This window comes from Rhodnius prolixus, unplaced genomic scaffold, assembly GCF_049639745.1.
Source record: "Rhodnius prolixus isolate KJV_2025 unplaced genomic scaffold, Rpr scaffold_7, whole genome shotgun sequence".
Taxonomy (NCBI): Eukaryota; Metazoa; Arthropoda; class Insecta; order Hemiptera; family Reduviidae; genus Rhodnius; species Rhodnius prolixus.
Genome location: NW_027411582.1, coordinates 32,726,384 through 32,750,110, shown reverse-complemented (window position 1 = coordinate 32,750,110; position 23,727 = coordinate 32,726,384). Strand labels below are relative to the sequence as shown.

General features: G+C 31.6%; 3 protein-coding genes across 3 annotated transcripts; 1 reads left to right on the top strand and 2 right to left on the bottom strand.

Annotated features, from left to right (window-relative positions):
• Window positions 1-1,206: 1,206 nt before the first annotated feature.
• On the bottom strand, window positions 1,207-12,172 carry gammaCOP (coat protein (coatomer) gamma). The gene is made up of 16 exons (XM_074115008.1): window positions 11,988-12,172; window positions 11,657-11,784; window positions 11,344-11,571; window positions 10,424-10,587; window positions 9,218-9,347; window positions 8,628-8,873; window positions 6,668-6,871; window positions 6,297-6,565; window positions 5,421-5,538; window positions 4,683-4,808; window positions 3,996-4,149; window positions 3,705-3,913; window positions 3,442-3,616; window positions 2,968-3,062; window positions 1,620-1,860; window positions 1,207-1,520 (listed from the first exon to the last, which is right to left on the bottom strand). The coding sequence occupies exons 1-16, from the start codon at window positions 12,022-12,024 to the stop codon at window positions 1,387-1,389; spliced, it is 2,658 nt and encodes an 885-aa protein (XP_073971109.1). The 5' UTR covers window positions 12,025-12,172; the 3' UTR covers window positions 1,207-1,386.
• Window positions 12,173-12,368: 196 nt separating this feature from the next.
• Window positions 12,369-15,331, top strand: Rbm13 (RNA-binding motif protein 13). Its single transcript, XM_074115020.1, has 8 exons — window positions 12,369-12,508; window positions 12,587-12,633; window positions 13,020-13,163; window positions 14,096-14,278; window positions 14,357-14,486; window positions 14,566-14,673; window positions 14,753-14,845; window positions 15,097-15,331. Exons 1-8 carry the CDS (start codon window positions 12,494-12,496, stop codon window positions 15,295-15,297), a joined length of 921 nt encoding a protein of 306 aa, XP_073971121.1. The 5' UTR covers window positions 12,369-12,493; the 3' UTR covers window positions 15,298-15,331.
• A 1,177-nt stretch (window positions 15,332-16,508) lies between these two features.
• On the bottom strand, window positions 16,509-20,881 carry LOC141447460 (protein BCCIP homolog). Its single transcript, XM_074115021.1, has 6 exons — window positions 20,521-20,881; window positions 20,254-20,409; window positions 20,079-20,177; window positions 18,658-18,845; window positions 18,387-18,564; window positions 16,509-17,094 (listed from the first exon to the last, which is right to left on the bottom strand). Exons 1-6 carry the CDS (start codon window positions 20,629-20,631, stop codon window positions 16,924-16,926), a joined length of 903 nt encoding a protein of 300 aa, XP_073971122.1. The 5' UTR covers window positions 20,632-20,881; the 3' UTR covers window positions 16,509-16,923.
• Between the last annotated feature and the right edge of the window lie 2,846 nt (window positions 20,882-23,727).

Here is a 23,727-nt window from a genome sequence, read left to right as displayed (position 1 = left end):
TCATTTTCATCATTCACTAAATTTTAAACTACCTTCTATTTGTGAATTAATATTACATGGCTATTTGCCAATTTAAGAAAATATCTAGTAGTAGTAATAATAATAATAAACTTTACTTCAATTATTGTTCTTAATTTTTTTTCGAACGTGTAAATTTCAGAATACATTTCATTGTTAACGCCTACTTTCCGAGTTTTTGTAAACCCGCATTTTTTATGGCTCAACATAAATTTGGTTGGCGTCAGTTTAAAAGAAATATTGAATAATCATGGAGGATAAACAATTTAGATATTTCAAATAAGAAGAATTTTTGTAGGTCTTAACGTTTTGGTAGCACTGTAGTAAGTAGAGCATAGTAAATATAAATATATATTTTAAAAATTTATAAACCGTTATATTCGTTGAGAATCAAACACTCATACTATCGCTGACGTTATCCGTCGTACACGCATGCTTTTTATATTTCTGACCAGTTACAGATTTTCACCCATCATCAGAAGTTGGTAGTTTGGGGTAGAGAATTTGACTTCTACGAAAACCCATACAATACACTGAAATTAAACTTGCAGGAGCCCCCAGAACTGTCATTAGATAAACATTTCTAGAAAAATTATTAAAATTAAAGTTTTAGATTGAAGTGAATGTTAAGCATCATGAATTGTAAAGAAATTCTTAGGTTTTATTTGAACAACTAAAACACATGAAAAAGTACTGAATTAAGTAATACTTTTTTTGTGAAGAGTTTTTCCTAAAATTTGGTATTTTAGCAATAATTTTAACCCCGTTTTGTGGTATGTTCGTGTCTTACACTCAAAGAGTACTTCAGAGTAATATGCGTATACAAAATTGTAAGAAAATCGTGAAACCGTTTACTAGAATTTCTCTCTCAAAAATTTAAAAAAAGAAAATCCCTCTGTATATTAGCTACTCTGCCCAAAAAGGAACCCAAACGAAGTATAAAGTTTGAGTTCCCTGTGCTTTGTATTTTCTATTTTTTGAGATTTTTGTTCAAATAAGGTACAACAATTTTCTAACACTATTTATACTCCGATTTTTCAAAATGAAAACTTATGAAAAACTAATGGACAATCTAGGTATTTGTAAACGAATTATATCTTCAAAAAAAAAAGAAGTATTGAAACGATTCTTTTGTGTATTGTTTCGCATATTAATAATTAATAGGCTGAAATGTTATTACAACAAAAAAATAATCAAATTATTTCATGTATTTTCTTTTGTTAAATGCTAATGAAAAAAAAAATTGTATAAGAAATCATATAATATGTAACATTTATATTTAAATCTATGGTTGATGTAACTGAAAATAATAAAAATAAAAAATAATTTAATATAATCTAATTTATATAATCTATATACATAAAAACATTAACCAACAGCAGCACATATAAGTTCAGCTACTTCCGGGCTAGAGGATCTAGCCGTGAATTGCATTGAAACACCATTGGCTCCCATTGCAAGTTTGGCTCTTATTAAGAATTCAGTACCACCTCTGAAAATACCTGAAAAACAGGCAAACAAAAATGAATGAATAAATTTCATCAATGAATTTAATAAATACTTATATATACAAAAAAAAAAAAACTAAGAACGAACCCTACCAGGTAAGGAAAGAGTGAATGAAGTTCGTTCCTGGACTTTGCCCAGGCTTACTGGCTCTAAGCCTAAAAATTTTACAACCTTAGTCACAGCTTGATCTAAGCTAGACATTCCAGGCAGATTATAAATGTCTTCACTTTCTGAATATGACGATTCTGAGGATTCCCAGGCTCGTTCAAACATATCCTTATCCATGTTGACTTTTTCCATTTGATCACTAATGCTTACTTCAACATCTTCAAGCTAAGAAATAGAAATTATATGAGGTTAATAGATCCTTTTTTTTTTGTAATTTTAATAATATATGTAACAAAAAAATAAACATGGCAAGCTTCCGGCCAGCAGTTAAAGACTGCGCTTTTTATTTCACAAATGCACATATTATTCTGGGCGATTTTTTAAAGTTGATTGCAATGCAGCACTTTGCCCAGGACTCTTTTTACGCAGTTGACCCGGAAAATTTGCCAATTTTTTTCTCTTTGCAAAATAAAAGGTTTGAGGAGGAATTAAGAAGAACAAAGAATGGTTATCCAAGAACTTACCATGATAAGAGAGCTTCTAAAACTAATAAGGAATTAGAACATGTGAAAGATTTATTTATCACTGAAAAACGACCCCTTTTATCCTGGCGCCAGCTTGGAGAGCATGGGTATTTTTCAAGAGTTGGAGAGGAATATGAAATTTCTACCTATGTCCTTTAATTAAGGGTAGCATTGAAAAGAAGGAGTGCTTTAGCTCAAAAAGTATTAATCCCGGACTACCAGTACCCCGCTACTTCTAGAACTTCGTAGTGAGCCTAGGTGCATTGAACTATTTTATTACCAGCTGGTAATTGTACGATGAGTGATTTTATCTGCACCATTACGGGGGCGACACAAATTTATTTTGATCGCACACTTTATTACTAAAGGAATTAGAACGAAAAACAGAGCGAGAAATTCTTAGCAGTGAGTTGAACCTTTAGCAGTGGTGTTCAGCAGGTTGCTCAATACGAAAAAAATATTAAAAACGAAGTAAAGTAGAGAAAGGAAGTGGAAAGAGTGTTGAAGTCAACCATTAAACATATTTAGACCGTGAGAAGTCGATGGATTCAAAAAGATTACCTAGAGACGTGGAAACAGCCAGATGTTTAGAAGACTAAGACTAGCAAGAAACGTGTGGTGAAATAACAGCAACTGGTAGGCTGGGTAAGATGGAGAAAATGAGTGTATATATTTTTATAAGATTGAAAGCCATATGACATAACTTTATAATAAACAAACGATTTGAAACAAGAAATAGCAAAATGAATTCCTTAGGAAGCTACTAATACAAATAACTAGGTCAAATTAATTCCAAAAAAGTACTTACCATGTAATCATCATCATAACCTTCATCAGAATCAGGTATACCGGTAGCCGGATCACAATCTTTGACGATAAACCTTAAAGTGGCACCAAAATTGGCTGAAAATTTTGCATTAAATAACATTAAGTATGACATTGTTTCCTGTTTTAATTAAAAAAAAAAAAAAAAAAAAATCAGGAATGATCACGTCAATTTGTGAAAACCATTTTTACCGGAGATATTGTCTGTGAAAATTCAAAATTGCAATACCTTTTCTTTCGAAGGTAAGTAAAAATAAAAAAGTATATATATATATATTTATTTTTTACAACCTATTTTGTAATCTGTATTTACGAGTACTACAATTTAGCTGTAATCTTGTTAATCTCTCAAGCAATATTTCTGTTGGAAGAGTAACTTGAAAGCATATGGTTTCCTTAAGAAATTCTGAAATCTTATGAAGATGAATCTCTAACTGTAACTGTCAAAACTACTTACTGACAGTTAATTGTAACACTTCCGGATACTGGAGGATAACATAAGCGCTGTGCGTCTCACTATATGGCAAACGAGGGCAAGGAACTTCCTTCACAATTCTCCAGCCTTCACTTGGTTCGATTTGCACTCGTACATTTTCCAATAATTGATCGCTAAGTGTGTTTTTAATGTCAAACTGAAAAAGAAGAAAATAAAAAAAAAAATTGTAACGTAAATTAAAAAAAAAACTGAAAATCATAAACTACTATATGATCAATTCTTACCTGCAACACTAGGTGATGGGGAAATGTAAATTTGATACAATTTACTACATATTCTGTTTCAGATTCGGTAAGTTCAACTGGTTCTGAGGCGTGGAAAAGCGGTCCAGGTAGACCAGCAAGTTGTGGAACTAGACTAAGTCGTTCAGCATGGTTGTTAACAGCTTTTAGTACAGGTCGGCCAGTAGTAGAAGTAGCTACATTGCTTACATCTGTTTAATAAGGGCCAAAATACGATGACTTAGACGAATTACTATACATAACATAAATGTATAAATGAAGTTCCAGACAAACCTGATAATATAGAACCTTCCGCTATTGTATTTCCTTGGGATTCTTCTATTGGTGTTACTATAGGTGCAAAAGGTACAGACGTTAAATCAAAAGCTTCATACTGTTTCTCAGCTAAGTGTTGAACTAACGCTTTTTCAAGACTCACTGGGCATACCTAAATTAAAAATTTATTTCTAAAATAAACTTTCAATGAGATATGAACTTTCAAAAAACAATATCCTCATTTGTGACTTAAGCTTCATTGGGCCAAATTTTGGTTTTCATACTCTGCAATTTTTACAAAATGAAGAGTCTTAGATAATTTAAGACGTTCTGCTATTATTACATACATTCCATGAAAGCGCCTAATTATAGTATCTTGCCAGCAAGTTTTCTAAAACTTGTCCGAAGATCAGCTTCTTCTCCTTCACTTAAAACATTTGAGACGTGAGATTGTTGAGGCCGCGATCTTGATTTTCTAAATTACCTTCCAAATCCTGGAACTAATGTGTACTACGAATTGACCACTTTTTTGAGCTCACTATACCTCAAAACACAAATTCAATATGGAAAGACACGATCGCAATACATTTCTATCAGTAGGGATATGAACAAGTAATAAGCTATTCGTTACTAAGATTTTGATACACATTAATTACCCAGTAAAAGAACATTAAACAGGAATTCTTGACTTTATAACGCTCTTACCTGTAACGGTTCAATGATATAATTTTTAATTAAGACCTTCTCCTGTAAACTAAGTATACAATAGTAATAAGTAGCTCTGTCTCTAACTTCATCGTCTGTATCCATTTGACATCTTGCTAGAAGTACCTATAGGAGAAATGTAAAATCCTGATTACTTCCTCAGAAATAATAGCATTAAAAGAAAGTGACGAGAAGTCAGGGATATGTTTGAGTATAATAAAGAGAAAGATGGTTTATACTAATAATTGTGACAAATGAACTCTCCAATTATGTAAGTAAATACGTAAAAAAAAAAAAATTGTAATTCTAAAAGTCTATATTATGCAGGTTTGGTGGGCATAGTTTTAAAAATCAGTAGGGTGTTTAAGTAATGACTACGGTTCGAGAAATGTCAAAAATTTTCCATCATTGTTCCGGTCATGTCAGATGGAATAGTTACGATTTCTACGATAGCAGCTTTAGTTCTTTCGTAGTTCGTGATAGATCCTCGTGGACGTTAGCTTTAATCTATTAATAACAAATAAACAGAAAATTATGCAGTGCGTGCGACTCCAAATCCCCTTTTATATTTGTAGAAATCAAGAATGTCAAGAATAAATAAAGAAAATATAAATAGCTAACAATAATGTAATTGTAATTCTGTATTCCAGTCGCGTTGGATAACTTATTAACAAACCCTTCCGACTTAAAATCAAATACAAATTCGGAGAGTTCATTTGGCTACACCTCTGTACTTACCAATATATTTGCAAGAAGATCCGGGCATTGAGCTCCAAATTGTGCCAAAGCAGATACTGCTGCAGCTCTAACAACAGCATTCTCTAAAATTACCCTGTTGTATATAAATCGAATATACCTGGAAAATAAAGAAAATATAATACGTAAGACAAGGAATGTACATACCCGCTATAGTCTTATTCCACATTCACATCCAATATAACAAATGTTTGGTAATCCTGAACTATAGCGACCACATGTTAGTTAGTTAATCAACCTACCTTTTACTTCAGGCATTACTAGAGCTACAAAGATTAAAAAGTTAGATGCACAAAGTGTGGTTTGTCTCCCCCAAAGTGTCTTGTAGAAACAGCTTTGCAACTTTTCTAGGCCCTTATTCCAGGCAGAACGACTTTGAATTATACCACCAACACCAAGAAGGAAGAGTATATGATAGATAACCTATATTTACGATGTTACTTTGGGGTTTGATACCACGACGAAAAAAAGTGTTGGCTAGCAATGTAAATGGTAGGAAACTTTTCACACCTATATTTCATACGCGAAAAAGTTCAATTTTGCTACAGCATTCCTTCCAAACGCTCGTCCACTTAAGAATTATGATGATGTGGATAGAAATCGGATCTCCTGCCTCATCTATTCCATTAGACTCACGACACTCTTATGGCTTTGGTACCCTTCCTGACCACTGGTATCGGAATTTAAAAAAAAAATCTTGAAAATGATATAATCTGCACATTCTATTGTGTATGAAATGGTTATAGGAACCTTTTTCCAGTGTCGTGAGTCTAATGGAATAGATGAGGCAGGAGATCCGATTTCTATCCACATCATCATAATTCTTAAAACTGATTTAAAAAAAAATCTGTAACTAACCTTGAGGGTTGTACGGTTTTTGGACCTTCTTTGCCAAGCAAATGTAATATCCTGACCGCAAGACTTGTATGTTCACAATCTTCTATAAATTCACAAAGATGTGCTAAACCAATTTCTTTAGCATCAGGATTATCTTCTATAATTGTTATAATGGTATCAGCAATGGAAGCTTTATATTCTAGACCACCTTCATCGCGTAACATAGCCGATAAGAATGTCATTAGAGTTCCATGTTTTCGGGGAAATTTTCGACATAGTGCTCGAATTGCCTGAAAAAAGATATATAAAAAATAAATAAATAAAATAGTCCTACAATCCAATACAAAAAGATTGAAAGCAATATTAACAATAGTAACAACTCCATTTCTTACCTGAACCACCACTATTTTGAATTCATCACTTATTTCAGATACAAATGAAGCGATTTGTTTCATAAGTCTATCCACGGCAGATTCGGCACCAGTTTTCAACAGGGTTGTTATCGCCAAAGTAGCAATCGATCGATTAGAATCGGTTATCAAATTTTCTAGATCAAGATTGCATGAAGTAACAACTGGTGGATGAGTCATTGCAACCTAGAAGTATAACATACTGGTATGATGCACTCTCGCATTTTTCTCCTACAGTAATTACATTTTATAGTTTACAAGTAATACATTTTTTCAGAATAAGAACTTTTAATAAGCATTTAGTAACCTATCTAACTCTCAGAACCGCCCCTATCAATCACTGAGTGAACGTCTGGCCGCAAAATTAAAAATAGAAATCACTCTCAGTATGATCACAACAGGGAAGAGCTGATCGCACAAATTCCGGCATTTTTTTTTCTCAAGTTTTGTCAGTTATTTTGATTGATTGAACGTCTTTATTACTACACTGATAGAACAATTAATACATGGTAATCATAAAATAAATAACACTTAAGATGCAAAAAAGAAAACAAAGGAACCAGAAAATTACCAAATTAAATTTTTTTTTTTTTTACATAAAGACAATACCATGGTCTCTGACCGTTGGTAGAATCGTATAATAAATTAATAATATATAAGAAAAGTAAACTAATAATTCAACTTAAATGGATAAAATGTAACGTAAAATTTAACAAAATATCATATTCTTCAATTCCGACAAAATTAAACTTTTCAAATTACAAATAACAGATTAAAATAAGTAAAAACATAATTAGCAAAATATATAATCAATTACCACTAGCAGACTTGTGAGTACGCATATGCGGCTTTACAAAAATTAGCTAGAGAAGGCCAATGTCTGCCATTTAATAACTCCATCATAGTATGCCCCGATACACGCTGACTACCAAACCATTTCAGCCTCAATTCACTAAAACGGGTACAAACTGCCAGATAATGATAAGTTTGGTCCGAAAAGTAGCACCCGCATAGTTCGCAATATAACGGACTGTCATCAAAAAATGCAGACTGATGGCCTTAATTTAACATGCCCGCCCTAGCCCTCATTATCCATCTCGCTTGGTCCAATGGGACGTTAAACTGCAAATAATGATTAGAACCTAGGTCACATTTTAATTCCCTATAAATGGGGTACTGATCATAATCATTTACCTTCTCATTAAATTGATTTTTAAATTCAGTTCGCACACTGTCACTCAGTAGCCGAAAACATCGGTCCCAATTACTTACATTATTTGCAGTTATCACACCTATTCCGTACTTAGTCAACAGGTTGTTCATGTCACTAGACCAGAATATATTTTTAGTAACAGTCTCTCTCGCTACAATCAGAGGTAATCTCCAGCTGGGCATATCAAATACTTTTAGCACATAGTCTAGGTGTAACTTGAGAGTGTGTGTAAAAATTAGCATGTAATTAACCTTCCTATATATAAATACGGACGGTACAAACACTGGCAGTCTAAACAGTTTTTTTATAAAATAACGGAACAACTTTTCAATTTCCTCATGGCAAGTTTTGTCAGTTATGTATGAAGTAATCAAATACTTTATCATTTGCGATTCAAGTAAATATGACAGATCTACATTTGTAAAAAAAAATGCATGTGTAAACCTTACAAATTAAAAAAAAAATTCTTAAAAAAAGTAATTCTGAATGATTTTTGCTGATAACTTCCTACTAAATCTCAATGATCCTTATAGGTAAAAAGTTAAAAGCTTTCGGCGATTTTGGAGATTTCAGTGAAGACAACAAACCATTAAAAACAACACAATACTCATTTAGAAAATATTGAAAAATTTTCACGCTGTCGATGCATCTTTTGCCACCACTTTATTTAAATAATACTATAAAACTAAGAGCAAAAATTGAAATTATTATTTAGAAGAACAAGAATACCTTGTTAAGCGTTCTAACGGCAGCAAATCTAAGGGCAGGTTTTGATGAAGAACAAAATAATTGCAAAACGCTGACAGCTGGTGACACTTGACGAGCAGTTGTGTTGCGTAGATTTACCATAGCTGCGGCAGCTTCATAAATAACTGTTTCACTCTTGTGGCGTAAACAAGATTCAACAAAATCGAACAGTGCAGAATCTGCATAATCTCCTCCTTCTCTTTCCAGCTGTTTACAAGCTATTCGTATCTGTTTCATGGAATGTACGAATGATTAGTGTTTGTTATTGTCATCAAGTCTTATATACGTTAGAAAGCATTTTCGGTGGCAAGCATTTGATAAAACATAAAAAATTATGAATACAATTTATCAAAACAAAACTTAAAATACAAAAAGAGAAACGAGTGATTTTTTGTGTAAAAAAACAAAAAAGATGAACTATTTAAGGACAGCAAATCGTAGAAATCCATCACTACTTATCATTTTACACTTCCTAAACTTTGAATAAACACATAATAATAATTTAATTTAATATATAATATACTATTGTTATATATATTAATATAATATATTATAATAATTTATATACGTACCAACATGCATACGGCAAACGGAGACTTCAATGACATTCGTGTAAGCTTAGCTACTAATTTTGTAACAGCTAATCTATCAGTTTTTCTAATATGATATAGTAAGCCTAGAGCGTGATACTGCACCATAATACTGTAAAAAATAAAAAATGTTACCAAAATTGAAAAAAAAGAAGTTAATTAACTTCAATAACCCAAAGAAAAAAAAAAAAAAAGAAAGAAAATGCAATATCGCACAATTTAGACTTCAAGTTTTCAATTGAAATATTCTTTTGAAGGCCCGAGAAGACGAAAAAGAGGTTTCTATAAATTGCTTAATATATTTATTGCTTAATTAATCTAATTCAAATCAAAATCACAAAAACACACACGATTCAAAATCGCAGATCATTTAAATATGATATTTCAATAAGATTTTAGAAAAAATCTCTCCATAAAAATTTTTATTTTACTGAATCGTTCTTTCGAAAACGGCACAACTACATTCTTTAAGCTGACGAATTCAACACACATATAGATCTGTACCTTTTATTTGAAACATATTCCCAGATAAGTTCATTTCAGGGCAGTTCTAGGATTACCTTCCCTTTAAAATGCTATTTTAGTATAAAGTCTGTGTTAATGTAATACTAATAACAAATAAATGTAGATGAAATTCAGGCACTGAAAAATTGATGTGATATGCAGCGTGAATTTATGAAAGGTTTTCTAGTTTTTCATGAATTTTGCGAAAAACATTCTTAATGTCTCTTTAAACTTAATCATTGAACCGTCATATAAAAGGCTCTAACTTGTATTTGAATTTTGATTTCAAAGTAAATTCTCAAAAACATCGCCGTTTAGAGAACTGGAGGAGTATGTGCCTCTTTAATTTCACTGCATTTTGCGGTATTACTGCTCACATGAAAAAAATCAATTTACTGGAATTGAGAATCCCTTGATCAATTTCATTTTGGCTACCTTTCCATTTGGTTAAAGAACTATCGCTTTTATTTTGACAGATATTCCTATACAAATGGGTTATAGGAGTTACGGGATAAGCCGTATCCCTCAAGAGTCCCATTCTAAATCTATGGTGGAATCAAATCACATTTATTACTGTAAACTATTATACTTTAGTAAAAAGTAGAAGTTGGAATAAAACAGAGATTTTAGTCAGTGGGAAATTGTGGAAATGTTCACACAAGATTTATTTTTTGCAATACATACCTATCAGAATTGATGGCTTCTTGTGCCTCATTCACCCATCGTTTGACATCTCCAGCGGTTTTGCTCAGATGCAAACTACTGACCAAAGCTGCACTCGCCACTGAAGCATTCTTATCAACAATAGCTTGTTTCATGTATCTTTCTATGGTGTGTAACATGGACGCCTGAAAACAGATTCAATTAAAACGTTATAGGGCTGTATAAATAAAAATTCTAACAGTGAACATTTCGTTCGCCTAATAAGCAAACCTGGTGATTCGCGAATAAGAAATATTATAAGATATATACTTATTATTTTTATTGGAAGCTAAAGTTTACTCTCATTAAACGAAGCATTGCAAGATCTATACATGAAAATAGGTTTACATAAAAAATCGCCAGACAGTCGGTAAATAAAACAAAACCTGAAAATAGTAGATACTTTAAATTTGATATTTCCTTTAAGTGCTATCAAGAAATCATGTAATTAAGGTTTTGGCCAAAATCGAGCAACCAGAGAGATTCACTTAGTTAACAAATTGATTTTTTTTTATTAAAACATTTGTTCGTAATCAACTTAAAAGGTTTTAATTAGCTTGATAGACACATTACATTCATATACACCATGGTTTTTGAAGGAACTTAAATGATTTCATTACATTTTGTAAACTACTAACATAAAAGAGTATAATTTTTTTTTCGAGGAAAAGTTATTTAACTATTATTATATGATATAATAATTTGAATTTGTGGGGTCAAGTTTTTCGTTGAGAGTTTGAAGGTATTTGAAACATTGATGTTTCCGATTCAAAGTGAGATACCACTTATTATCACCATATATTAACCGATAATGTAAAAACCTAAAAACTGATTAAAATGGTTTGCTAATTAGGCATTGAATTCAGAGGTATATATCCAATTAAACTGAATATGAATATTACATCAGTAATACTACACAGAGCACGAATAGCGGCAGCACGATAAAGATCTTCTCTTCCTGTCATATCTTTTGTCAAACTTGAAGTCACTATAATCACATCCTCGGCTAAGGTTGACAGTTCTTTTATTCCAAGATAAACCATTCTTCTAAGTACAGCATTTTTGGATTGAAAAAGTTTCGTCATAGCAAAGAATGTTTCTGTGGCCTCAGTTGTGCCAAGTTGTTCGCCCTGTAGTACGAAACATTAAAACAAAACAAAAAAGTGAGAATGGATCAATTAATAAAAAATTATACCACTGACATGGTTCTCATACCTGATTTAAAAGGAACAGTATCTTTGTTAGAATTGGCGTGCATTTTCTTGGGTTGACAGGAGTATCATTGAATGTCCTAGCATCTTGTAAAACACTTGTTTTGTCCAGATTTTGAAATGGATTGCCGCCTATAAAGTTGAATTTACTATCAGATTTGTTATTAAATAGATAATCCATTCTTACCCCTCAGCTTCTTTAAATCTTAAAATTCTTTCGCAATCTGATAAAAGATAAATGAAGTTCTTCTCTTTGTATAATTCTTATCAGCATAAACTACTCCAAGTTAATATAACCTGACTAAATTTACATCATACTTTAATAAAGAACATACCATCTTCTTCTTCTTTTTTGTCGCGCTTAGTGACCATTCTTAAGACCCAAAATTCTATTTTACATGCAAAATATTAGAACTGTTTTCTAAATAAAAACACTTTCAGCAACCGTTGGCAGGTCTAATCCACGTCGGCAATGGCTAGTGGCTACGGCTACTTCAATATGAAGTTATGAAGGACCGAAACAGGGTGTACAGTCTGCTGCTGATGTCTTCTTGATATTTTTACATTTATTTAAATAAACAGTAATGTTTTGAATTTATTTAATTAGTTTAAATTACTGTTTTAAATTATTATACGAGCAAATATTTTTAACAGTTTTCGAACTACGGGTATGGGCAGAGAATGCTAACAAGTCAGGTTTCACCCTTCACGTGGTTTTAATGTTGTTATAACCTTATTAATTATAAAATGTTTTTTATCCTGACTTACTAGAATTTTGAATGGATTACTTCTGATTCATTACTACTTCATCAATTGTTAGAAGTTATATAAATCACAAAAAATGAATCAGGACGATGTAAGTAAAGTTGTTTTTTAATAATCAACTTGTTGCCTACAGTTTGAAATTTTACATATTTTCTTTTATTTTTTATAGGTTGTTTGGGGCATAATAAATAGAAGTTTTTGTTCGTTTAAAGTTAAGTAAGTTTACACATCTTTTAGATAAATTTATTAGTGAATAGTTTATGCTCGTACAAAGGATTCTATATTTCTGCTGATTTTGATTTTCGTAGCACGCATGTTGTGGGTATCTCTGATACTTTTTAGATTATCATGTATCAACAGAGGTTGATTGTCAGTTTGGCGTAGAGAATTTGGGTTATCTCCTTCATTCAGCAAGAGTATTGTGAAACGGAAATATAGTTGAAGTCAAATTCTTTACAAAAAATTGTTAATCAGTCTCTGATATAGACAAAAAAAATCCTTTTAGGGATAGAAAAAACATGCGTGCTAATACAGATTAAATCAGCTATGTTATCTAGCACTGAGAACTTAATCACTTCTTCAACGAGTCTATATTTTTTCAGTACAAAAGGACAACAGTTCTGTAGAAATGAATACAATTTGACGGGTCTGTGCACACGTAACGCATGTCCCCTTGCAAACAGCAAATATGCCACGGTGAGAGAGGAAAAAGGAATTATATATCTATTTATCAAGACAGCTGAACGGTAAGTTTATTTAATATAATAAGATTATAATTTTGAATATCTTCTATATAATAAGTAAAACAATTTTCTTTTAACTCGTGTACTATTTACCCACCTACATTGGATTCCGCGGGTTTTGCCTAGAAAGTTCATGCTCTGCGGGATTATTGTGAAACTATTTGGAGCAACTCTTCAGTCTAATTATGTTAAGAACCTGTTGATTCCCTAAAGAAGACATTAGTTTTATTCCCTGCATAGCTCTTAATCCTTACAAGGACTTAACATTAATCCGTTGGTTCGTACCTATATTTGGCTACTCATTGAGAGGACAATGGATTAATTTTTTTCCCACCCTGCAAAGGCTTTTCAAGAGGGCTGCGATCATCCGCTGAAAAATAGCGTAGCTTAGAAGTATGACTAATAAAGAATTTTTGCGCCTTCTCTGATCAGAATTTCCCTCGCATTTGCTTTCTTTGATGGCTGATCTTGAGGTATTTTGCTTGCAATGCCATAAAAAGGTCGGATCCAGTCAATACCCTGTAGGAATCCCAAGTGATTGATTCAATGCCTTAATCTGGATTGTCTGGGTGTCCAGATAAGAAAGACATTGCCTCTGTAAATGTTTGAGACTACTCCCTAGGAAAATGCTTTACCGTTTTTAGGTTTGAGGATAATTAGTTATGCGCAAGTTAGCGATTTTTGTGGAAAACGTTTGCATCGATTTTCTTTAAATTTCATCCTACGGGGCTAATGTTTAATTCAATGCCTAGCACTATTATTAATTGTTGTAGTCCTAGATTGTGATACGACTTCAGAGTTTATGATACCAAGTGTTAAGGGTAATAGTCTTGCTATTCTCCAACAACAACGTCTCTTTATCTGTTACCTCCTTACATCAATATTTATTTGAAAATTTTAAATACTATTTAATAATAAAAATAATCAACTTACAGCGCGTGTTTTCCAAAAAATTTATGGGAACGTGTAAAACTTTCAAGAAATTTTGAAAAAGCTATCTATCAAATTAATGAAAATTTACTTTTTTGGCCACAATTTATAAAATCAAAATGCAAGCAAAGATTTGTGAAAATAACTCAGTATATAATTCGTATGAGAAAATTAAGACTTCGAAGACAGTGAGTATACATACAGTTTTCTTTTAAAGTAAATTTGTAAATCTTTCTAAGGAAAAACTTGTCTTTTATTTTATAAAGGAAGAAAATTATTCCATTGCAACGTAAAATAGAAAGAAGAACTCGAAGAAGAGAAGAGAAAGCTTTAATTGCTGCCCAGTTGGACACGGCTATTGAGAAGCAGTTGGTCGAAAGATTAAAACAAGGAACAGTAAGTGTTAATTAGTTTATTTTTCATAGGTCTTTCCTTAAGAAATATAATCTGATATTACTTTTTCATTTATTTACAGTATGGTGATATCTACAATTTCCCACAATCTGTATTTGACAAAGCATTAGAAGCTGAGGAAATTGAGAAGGATGATGAAATGGAAGATGAAGAATCCGAAGGAGAACTAGTGAGAATTTTTACAAATGATCCACTTAACAAATACTTGTACATTTTGAAAGTTTTACTTACTGTTTCCTTTTTTCTAGGAAATTGAAAAGGAAGTAGAAAATGAATTAGAAAGGGAAATGAGTCAAGAGAGAGTAGATAATTATGTTGAAGGTGACAGTGAAGAGGAAGAAGTACGTAACTTTTTCATGTTTCTTATTTTCGTAAAGAGGAAGTATTTCATTGATGTCCAGATTTAGACGTTCGGAACCATAGAGGTTTTTGTAAGAGGGTTCGAGCCCATATTTCCAATTACAACTTATTTTTTGGTGATGGAAAGTGTTGAATGTAACAAAAGAAATCATTATGCACATCTTGTTAGGGACATTAAGTGTTAAGAAACATTACAAATTTTATCTGAATTTCTTTCTTTTTTGTTATTTAGGAATCTGACGGAGAAAGTGGTATAAAAGAACAGATGCCTTCTGATTTTGAGCTCTCCGAGGAGGAAGAAAGTGACATAGAGGATATAGACGTCGAAAAACCGAGTGTGTCATCCAAGAAGATGCCACCTAGAAGAAGGCCTCGAGTTGAAATTGAATATGAATACGAACAGGAAGATCAAAGGACTAGGATTGAAAGTTGATTTTTAGTTGTTTAATAAATAATTTTTAAATGAATTCTATTTCATCAAATTATATTCCTTAACATTGTTTTGAAAGTATTAAATCTAATCTAATATGCACAATTCTTTGGTCTTGTGGGACTGGGACTCTGTCAAGAAAAAATTCGTTAGTTTTTCGCAAATGTTTACAATCTATCTATCTAGGTGCTACAGCCCGAACCGAGCCCTGGCCTCTACCAAGAACAGCCTTCCCTGTCCTGCGCCTTCGTTCTCCTATCATACATTCCAGCACTTCCGGCATCACGGTCCACCTAGTCTATCCATCTGCTTCCTTGACAACGCGTTCCAATAGGCTTATACTGCATGATCTCCTTTGCGGCAGCAGTGTCTTGCATCCTAATCTAAATGGCCAGCCCATCTTTATCTATTTATTTCGTTCCACTCTTACACTGGTTTTTCTTTAAATAACTCGCGGAGTTCCCTATTATGTGTGTATTCTCCTCGTGTCTCCTTCTTTGATCGGCCCAAAAATTCTCTTAAGTATTTTCCTTTCAAATATTTATACTTTCATTACATCTTTTTTTACTATCACCCAGCAATCGGTTTAACCAGCGTTTTACACAGCTGCATCTTGGTACTTTTATAGATTATTTTCGATTTGAAATGCTAAATGTTACAAAAAAGATTCGAAATGATCGACATGGTAGGATAATAAGTCTACAAACTAAAAAAAAAAAACTGTAGTACATGAACTAATATGCACTATTAGATTAGACTACAACGAAAATAAACTTGTCGTGGAAGTGTGTCAATGACAATGAGATAGTTTGCAAAAACATATTACTATTACTATGCACTAACTATCCCAGATGTTAGCTGTAGTCAGTGGAAAAAATTGGAGAATAATTATTAACGTTTAAATAAAAATATTAACTTAGGTATGGATAGTTTCATACAACTTACCTCGCAGAGAATCAACGAATTAATTTGGACGATCATCCAACTTCAAGATAACTTCTTGAAGAAGACGGAAGAAGTTGATATTAACATTGACAGCTTTCCTTTTCAGCTAGTTACAAACCTGCCAGTGACAATGGAATCTCAGTTGGTAGTCTTACCCTTCAACTGTAGCTTTATTTTAGATGGAGACATAAAATATCTATTTAATCCAGGCAAACCTAACATTTCAATGTAACAACTTTAGTTGGAAAGGTCAATATTATAAAATTATATGGGTATTTTGTATTTTATTCAGCAATTTTATTACAGTTATTGGGGTAAATGAATAAAAAAATGCTAAACGATAATACACATTACGCAAATTATCATACACTAAACTTAAAAAGGAATAAACAAAAATTTGTTTTCTACTAAGATAAAGTAACTACCTTCATATATATTTGTAGCAAAATAAAGATATAAAAATATACATATATATTACAAAAGTTTAGTTTTAGTTTCTTTTTTTCAGTTTCACGTAAAAAAAGCTACAAAGTCATTTTTTTTATAGATAATATTATTATCTTCTAAAAATAGCACACTGGTTTTTCGGTAGTTCGGATGATTAAATATGGCAGCCAAGTCTTATTCAGTCTTTTTTACCATTTAATTTATTCTTTTTTCTTATGAATAAAATCGAAGATTTCTTTAGCTTTGAATGGTTTCTTTGATTGTATCTATTACCATATCCAGTTTATCTGCTGACAATATAAGTACTCGACGATATGGTATCATAGTTATATCGTCTTCAAGCCAATTACCGCTTAGACCAGAGTCGATGTCGTTCTTAACGCAGAATTCAAATCTAGCGTCGGCCGCCTAGAAGTAAGAGTCATAATTGCTTTAACGTGAAAATCTACACAAGCGTTAAAAAAAATACTTCAGCATTATAAGCCTGGATTGATCCGTCAGCTAGTTGTAAAAAAATAATGTAAGGCAAATTTTTGAAAGCCGTATTAAAAAAAATAAAATCATTTGGTAGCGAACTAAACTTTTTTCAAGTTTTTAACCTTATTCTTATAAAAAGAAAGGTTTATATAGAGGCATTGCAATTAAGAATAAATTTCCATTAATAACCTAGTTTGTAAAAAAATCTCCGCATGAAAACTAGTGAACTGATAACACGAGATTTTGAAAAAAAACCTTCAGTTCAACTTAATCTTATTGGTAGAAGAGATGGCGAAGAAAAAACTATACATAAACGGCAATTGGTAGAATTGAAATGTCACTTTTACTGAAAATGAGGGAACAAGTAAGGGGTTACACACCTGACGACTCACTTAAAAATATAAATAATTACGGAAAATGAGGTAAAGAAAAAAACAGATGAAGCTGGAAGGTTCTTTCAAACACATAGAAAACAATTTCTAGAAATGATTGAAGTTTCATTGAAGACAAAGATTGCTAAGGTTGTAAAACAGTTTTCTTCTTTCTGATTATAATTTACTCAAGTTGTATCTTGGACACAAACACAATAGTCTTCCAAGCAATACAGAAGTTGAATGAAAGACATCGCAGATAAGAGGAATAGAATAAAAGAAAAGAACTGGCCGTGAATAAAAAAGAATCTGCCAAGCTGTAACACTGTCCTAGACGGAATAAGAATTAATGATTATTCAAAAATAATAAATAAAGGATGCTTTTCTGGGTTAGGGAAGGAAGTAAAACAAATCATCCAATTGGATCACAAAAGTGACTAAATGGGTTCAAGTTTTGTGACCATTGGTCTACCTTTGTCAACGAACAGTTACCTTTCCTTATCAGATGTTGACATGCTATAATTCGGTTTAAATGAATCTAGAAAATTATAATAATAATTACGATTTTTAAGGGATTTATTTATCTATATAAAACCATTAATGGGGAGGACTGTTTCATTTAGCTTTATGATGAGTTTCTATCTTATTTTAATATAGGGGTAATTACGTTAATTGAAGGTATGTTGAAATGAACATCGTCTTTTAGTTACTTTCTAAGACGAAGATTTTATCAAACATTTAAGATTCTTTTCGTTATCTCATTGCGTTGTTAGCTCAACAATGACATCCAATAATAAAACTACAATATAGATATTTCTTAAATAACATTATATATACATATACATAAAATACCTGGTCAATTAGTTCTTCTTCAGGATTAGACCAGACTATCTCCTGTTCTTGACCAGTCTTCCCCTTTTTCTTCTTCTTGTTTTTTGCTTTCTCATCCAACTTGTACAATTTACAAATGAAGATGTAATATGAAAAATCAAATGGTTGTTTTTTATCACAAGCTCTTTGGATTTCTTTACTGAAATATAAAACAAACAAAAAAAAGATCAAAATTAGTTATTTTCTCTTGGATAGTATTTGTTCTCACTATATAAGAATAATAATACGTTACCTCAATGATTCAAGTAAAGGAACAGATATCTGCGATGGTATATTCACGAAACGTTCATTGATTATCAGACCCAATGGTTTTGATTCATCGGCCAACAAAGTACGTATAAGGGTATTGCATCGGTCGGTACCATGTTCAGTGCTGAGTTCAACTAATAGTGTTCTCAACTGCGATATGCAATCTAGGTCCTAAATTGTAAATGAAAGCATTGTATATTAAACTATTAAAAATAATAATAATAAAAAATAAACTTGCTTAATTTGTATTTTAAAGGAGTCCTTCAGTACTGATTAAGGTTATCCGAGAACAAACACGAGTGTGTATCAAGCAATCAATTTCATATGCTTTTCTAGCACGAAACTAACAAGACACACAAATTGATACTAAAAATTTTGTAGGTTCACTATATTTTATATATATTCCATATATAAAAGGTATATAACAAATATAATGCACCATATTACTGTTCCAAAGTTTAATTACTGTACTACTGACTTTAACTAGATAGTACAAACTCAACACTTTGGGTTCATAAACTCATACTAAATTGTTATTTTTTGTATTTCCCTCTTTTGCTTTCTGAATGGATTGTGGACACAATAACTTTTCGCGTCTTTTCAAAATTATCTTTAATTTTTCCTTAAACTGTGCTTGTTAACAGCTTCTGCACTTCTATAGAATTAAGTGTGCAATTAATAAATTTGGCGTCCCTGCAAGCTCAACAACTTGAACTCTTAAATTTCGAGCTAGTTAAACATAATTTAGAATGAAAATTAACCAGAAAATATGATTTCTACTAAATTCAGAATTTGTTCTGAAAATCCTAAAAAAAAAAAAAAAAAAAAAAACCAATTTCTACATATAGATAAAAAGAAACAAAAAACGAAACCAGTTAGAAAGAAGTTCAGACATATTTAAATAATTAATCTTATTATTATCTGATTCGGCGAATTCAACTACATATCTAATTTGCCAAGAAAACTGTCAACAAATTATATATTATTAAAAATAGAATTTATACAATCTGTTTGTTACTGTACCAAAGTTTAATTATTGTACGATTTAAGATAAAAAAAGTACATTACTCAACACTTTGGATTAAACTTCAAATAAATAAGTTACATAAACTTATAAAAGAAGAAAAATAAAAATAATTTTCGTTTTTACATTGAAATGAGTCAGTTTTTATTTAATATTATTACTATTACTCATTGGAAGATAGAAATGATTCACGCACTTTTTGTTTACCTTATGTAGATATGTATTATTTGTTAGTATTTAGTATAAAATTTTATAGGAGAGTATAATCAATCATAAGGGTGCACATAAGTAGGTTCTAATTAGAAACTTATTTCTACTGTGAACTTTTACTTTTAATTTCTTTGCCCTACAATATTCTACTGACTTTTTTTATTACTGACCTTTTTCTCGGTGAGATTAATTACAGAAGTAATCCCAAATACATCGTCTTTTCCATCATCGTCCTCTTCATCATCAGGAATATCGTCTACATCACCTTGCTGGAGAATAAATAACAATAAACAAAACCAAACTTGAAGTTTTAAAAAAATAACTAATAATAAAAAGTCGACTAACCTTAACAACACTTCCAATAAAATTTTGGCCAATAATTAGATCAGTAAGTTCAGCTAAATTTATATGTGCTTTCAGGAATAACTGCTGTAAAAGTTGTTTAATACCATGATAATCACTATCACATGGATTTCTACCTTCAAATTCAACTTGAATCTCCTAGAAAATAATAAACGCAATGCTAAAAATCAGTTTTTTCTGTTACAGAATAATTAGAAAAAAAACAATAGCACGTGGTTGAGAGAATAAAAATCACATTTTAAAACCAACCTCTCCGCCGGTATATGCTTCACCTTCTTCATTTTCTGATGAATAAACATCTGAATCTTCGCTTCCACTTTCTTCTACCTCGAAAGAACGTTTTTTCAATGGGGTAGACATTATTTAAGAAGAAAATAACTCGTTATTCTTAAAAATAAAATTAGTAACTACAAATATTGCACTACACTTAGGACAGGTTGTCAATAAAGAATGACAAAAATGGCCCCCTACTCTCGACGAGCACGGAGTTTCCAATGGCAACTGCTACCTTGGTAGCAACGAAGAGGAATGGTTGGGAGGTACAAATGAAAACCACGCCCCTAAATAATAATTACTTTAGTCTCAATTTTATTGCTTTTATGGCCATAACTTTATAATTCCGTAAACAAAACAAATTACAGCTATAAAGAAATTAATAAAACATGAGTTTCCCCTAATTACAAAGACACTAACTTAAGTTACTACAAATCTTCATACCACTTAAAGAAAATTGTAGTTTTTATTAACAAAAAAATTTACTCTGAAAGCTAAAAAAGAGATACCTATGCCAGAATTCAGATCTATGCACAAAGTTAGATAAATTAAAAAGTGCCTTAAAAGGTTTAAGGTTGAAGCAGGTTTATTTTAATGCTTTAAAATAAAATATTGAAATACAAATAAAACGTTATACATGCTCTAACACAATAAGGTTGAACTACTAACAATATTGAAATGCACATTTAATACCACCTAACTTACTTACAAAATAAACCGCTAGATCGTGCGGAAATGTCAATTCTATGCTATTATTGTTCACTATCATTTCAAAGAAACGCTTACTTAGTAAACAACACTCACTTATTTATTTCAAGAAGTAAGAATACCTTAATTAACGAGAAAATACTAATATCTCATACAGAAAATAAAAAAGATATATTTTTGAAAAAGCCACAAAATATAGAAAAATGAAAAGTTCCTTGAATAAGACCAAACCACTCACTTAAACTAATCAGCAAAGTTATTTTGATTAGAGAAAATCAGCTTCACTTTGTAATTAAATAGCTACAGGAACTAATTAACTTTTCAAAAGAAAAATACAAAAAAAATGCATCAAAATAGAAAATTAAACTAAGTTTCTCTTAGATCATAGAAATTTCCATCATCAACATTCTACATCCTAGACACATCTAGTCAGTAGAATTAGCTTGACCGTTTAAGGAAATACAGGTTCATAAAAAATGATTTATTATAGGAAATTCTCCACGAATTCTAAAATTTCAATGGCCTACATTCTACTTCAAAGACAAAGAAATTTTTTACCATTACAGTGGTTCCCTTTAAGAAATACAAGTTCAAAAAGAAGAGAAAAAGCGGGAAATATTACTTAGTTTTGCCACGACAGGTTTATTTCCATCGTTTCCTATCAATTATAAAGCACTCGGAAGTTGATACGTTTAAAGTAGGCTTCTTTTGAAGCTAAAAATTAAAAATTAATGAATATCACTGGAAAATTACACTTAGTTTATACACGAAGAGTGAAATTTCCATTGTCTACATTCCACACCAATAACGGAGTAGGATTGTAGAATTCTGGTCCTCCTTTTTTAGAAGTACAAGTTCAAACAGAAGGGAAAAATCAGAAATTTTATTTAGTTTTCCCAAGATAGGTGTATTTTCGTCGTTTCCATTCTATTATAAAGCTCTAGGAAGTTGATACGATTGAGGTAGTCCTCTTTTAATTTAAAATATTATATAAGAATGGATACCACAGGAAAATTAAACATAGTTTGTCCACGAAGAGTGAAATTTCCATCGTCTACATTGCCTTTAAATGACGGGGTAGCATTGTACAATAGTGGTCGTCCTCATTTGGAAGTACAAGTTCAAAAATAAAGAGAAAAAGCGGGAAATATTACTTAATTTTGCCACGACAGGTTTATTACCATCGTTTCCTATCAATTATAAAGCACTCGGAAGTTGATACGTTTAAAGTAGGCTTCTTTTGAAGCTAAAAATTAAAAATTAATGAATATAACTGGAAAATTACACTTAGTTTGTCCACGAAGAGTGAAATTTCCATTGTCTACATTCCACACCAATAACGGAGTAGGATTGTAGAATCCTGGTCCTCCTCTTTTGGAAGTACAATTTCAAATTGAAGAGAAAAAACAGGAAATTTTACTTAGTTTTCCCAAGTCAGGTGTAGTTCCATCGATTCCTTTCTATATTTAGGCTCTGGGAAGTAGATACGATTAACGTAGACCTCTTTCAATGATAAATATTATAAAAGAAGGAATACCACAGGAAAATTACACTTATTTTGTCTACGAAGAGTGAAATTTCCATCGTCTACATTCCCATTATACAACGGGGTGGTATTGTAGAATCCTGTTCGTCCTCATTTGGAAGTACAAGTTCTAATAGAAGGGAAAAATCAGGAAATTTCACTTAGTTCCGCTAAGACAGTTGTATTTCCAGCGTTTCCTTTCGGTATTAAGGCTCTTGGAAGTTGAAACGATTAACGTAGTCCTCTTTCAATGATAAATATTACAAAATAATGGTAACCACAGGAAAATTACACTTATTTTGTCCACGAAGAGTGAAATTTCCATCGACTACATTCCCATTATACAACGGGGTAGTACTGTAGAATCCTGTTCGTCCTCATTTGGAAGTACAAGTTCTAATAGAAGGGAAAAATCAGGAAATTTTACTTAGTTCCGCTAAGACAGTTGTATTTCCAGCGTTTCCTTTCGGTACTAAGGCTCTTGTAAGTTGATAGAATTATGGTATTCCTCTTTTGAAGCTAAATATTACAAAAGAATGGATACCACAGGAATATTATGCTTAGTTTATCCACGAAGAGTGAAATTTCCATCGTCTACATTCCACATTAATAACGGGTTAGCATTGTAGAATAGCGGTCGTCTTTTTTAGAAGTACAAGTTCAAACACAAGGGAAAAATCAGGAAATTTTAATTAGTTTTCCCAAGACAGGTGTATTTTCGTCGTTTCCATTCTATTATAAAGCTCTCGGAAGTTGATACGTTTATGGTAGTCCTCTTTTGATGCTAAAAATTAAAGATGAATGAATATCACAGGAAAATTACACTTAGTTTGCCCATGAAGAGTGTAATTTCTATTGTCCACTTTCCCTTTACATAACTGGGTAGTATTGTAGAATCCTGGTCGTCATCATTTGGAAGTACTAGTTCAAACAGAAGGGAAAAATCAGGA

Coding starts and splice junctions, on each gene's coding strand:
- Rbm13 (XM_074115020.1), top strand. Junction 14,279..14,356: donor AAATTAAGACTTCGAAGACA/GTGAGTATACAT, acceptor TATTTTATAAAG/GAAGAAAATTATTCCATTGC. Junction 14,846..15,096: donor GTGACAGTGAAGAGGAAGAA/GTACGTAACTTT, acceptor TTTGTTATTTAG/GAATCTGACGGAGAAAGTGG.
- LOC141447460 (XM_074115021.1), bottom strand. CDS start 20,631: ATGTCTACCCCATTGAAAAAACGTTCTTTCGAGGTAGAAGAAAGTGGA. Junction 20,178..20,253: donor TTATTGGAAGTGTTGTTAAG/GTTAGTCGACTT, acceptor TTTATTCTCCAG/CAAGGTGATGTAGACGATAT. Junction 18,846..20,078: donor TTAATCTCACCGAGAAAAAG/GTCAGTAATAAA, acceptor TTTACAATTTAG/GACCTAGATTGCATATCGCA.
- gammaCOP (XM_074115008.1), bottom strand. CDS start 12,024: ATGGTCACTAAGCGCGACAAAAAAGAAGAAGAAGATG. Junction 5,539..6,296: donor AAAACCGTACAACCCTCAAG/GTTAGTTACAGA, acceptor TTTATTTTCCAG/GTATATTCGATTTATATACA. Junction 1,521..1,619: donor ATTCACTCTTTCCTTACCTG/GTAGGGTTCGTT, acceptor CCTGTTTTTCAG/GTATTTTCAGAGGTGGTACT.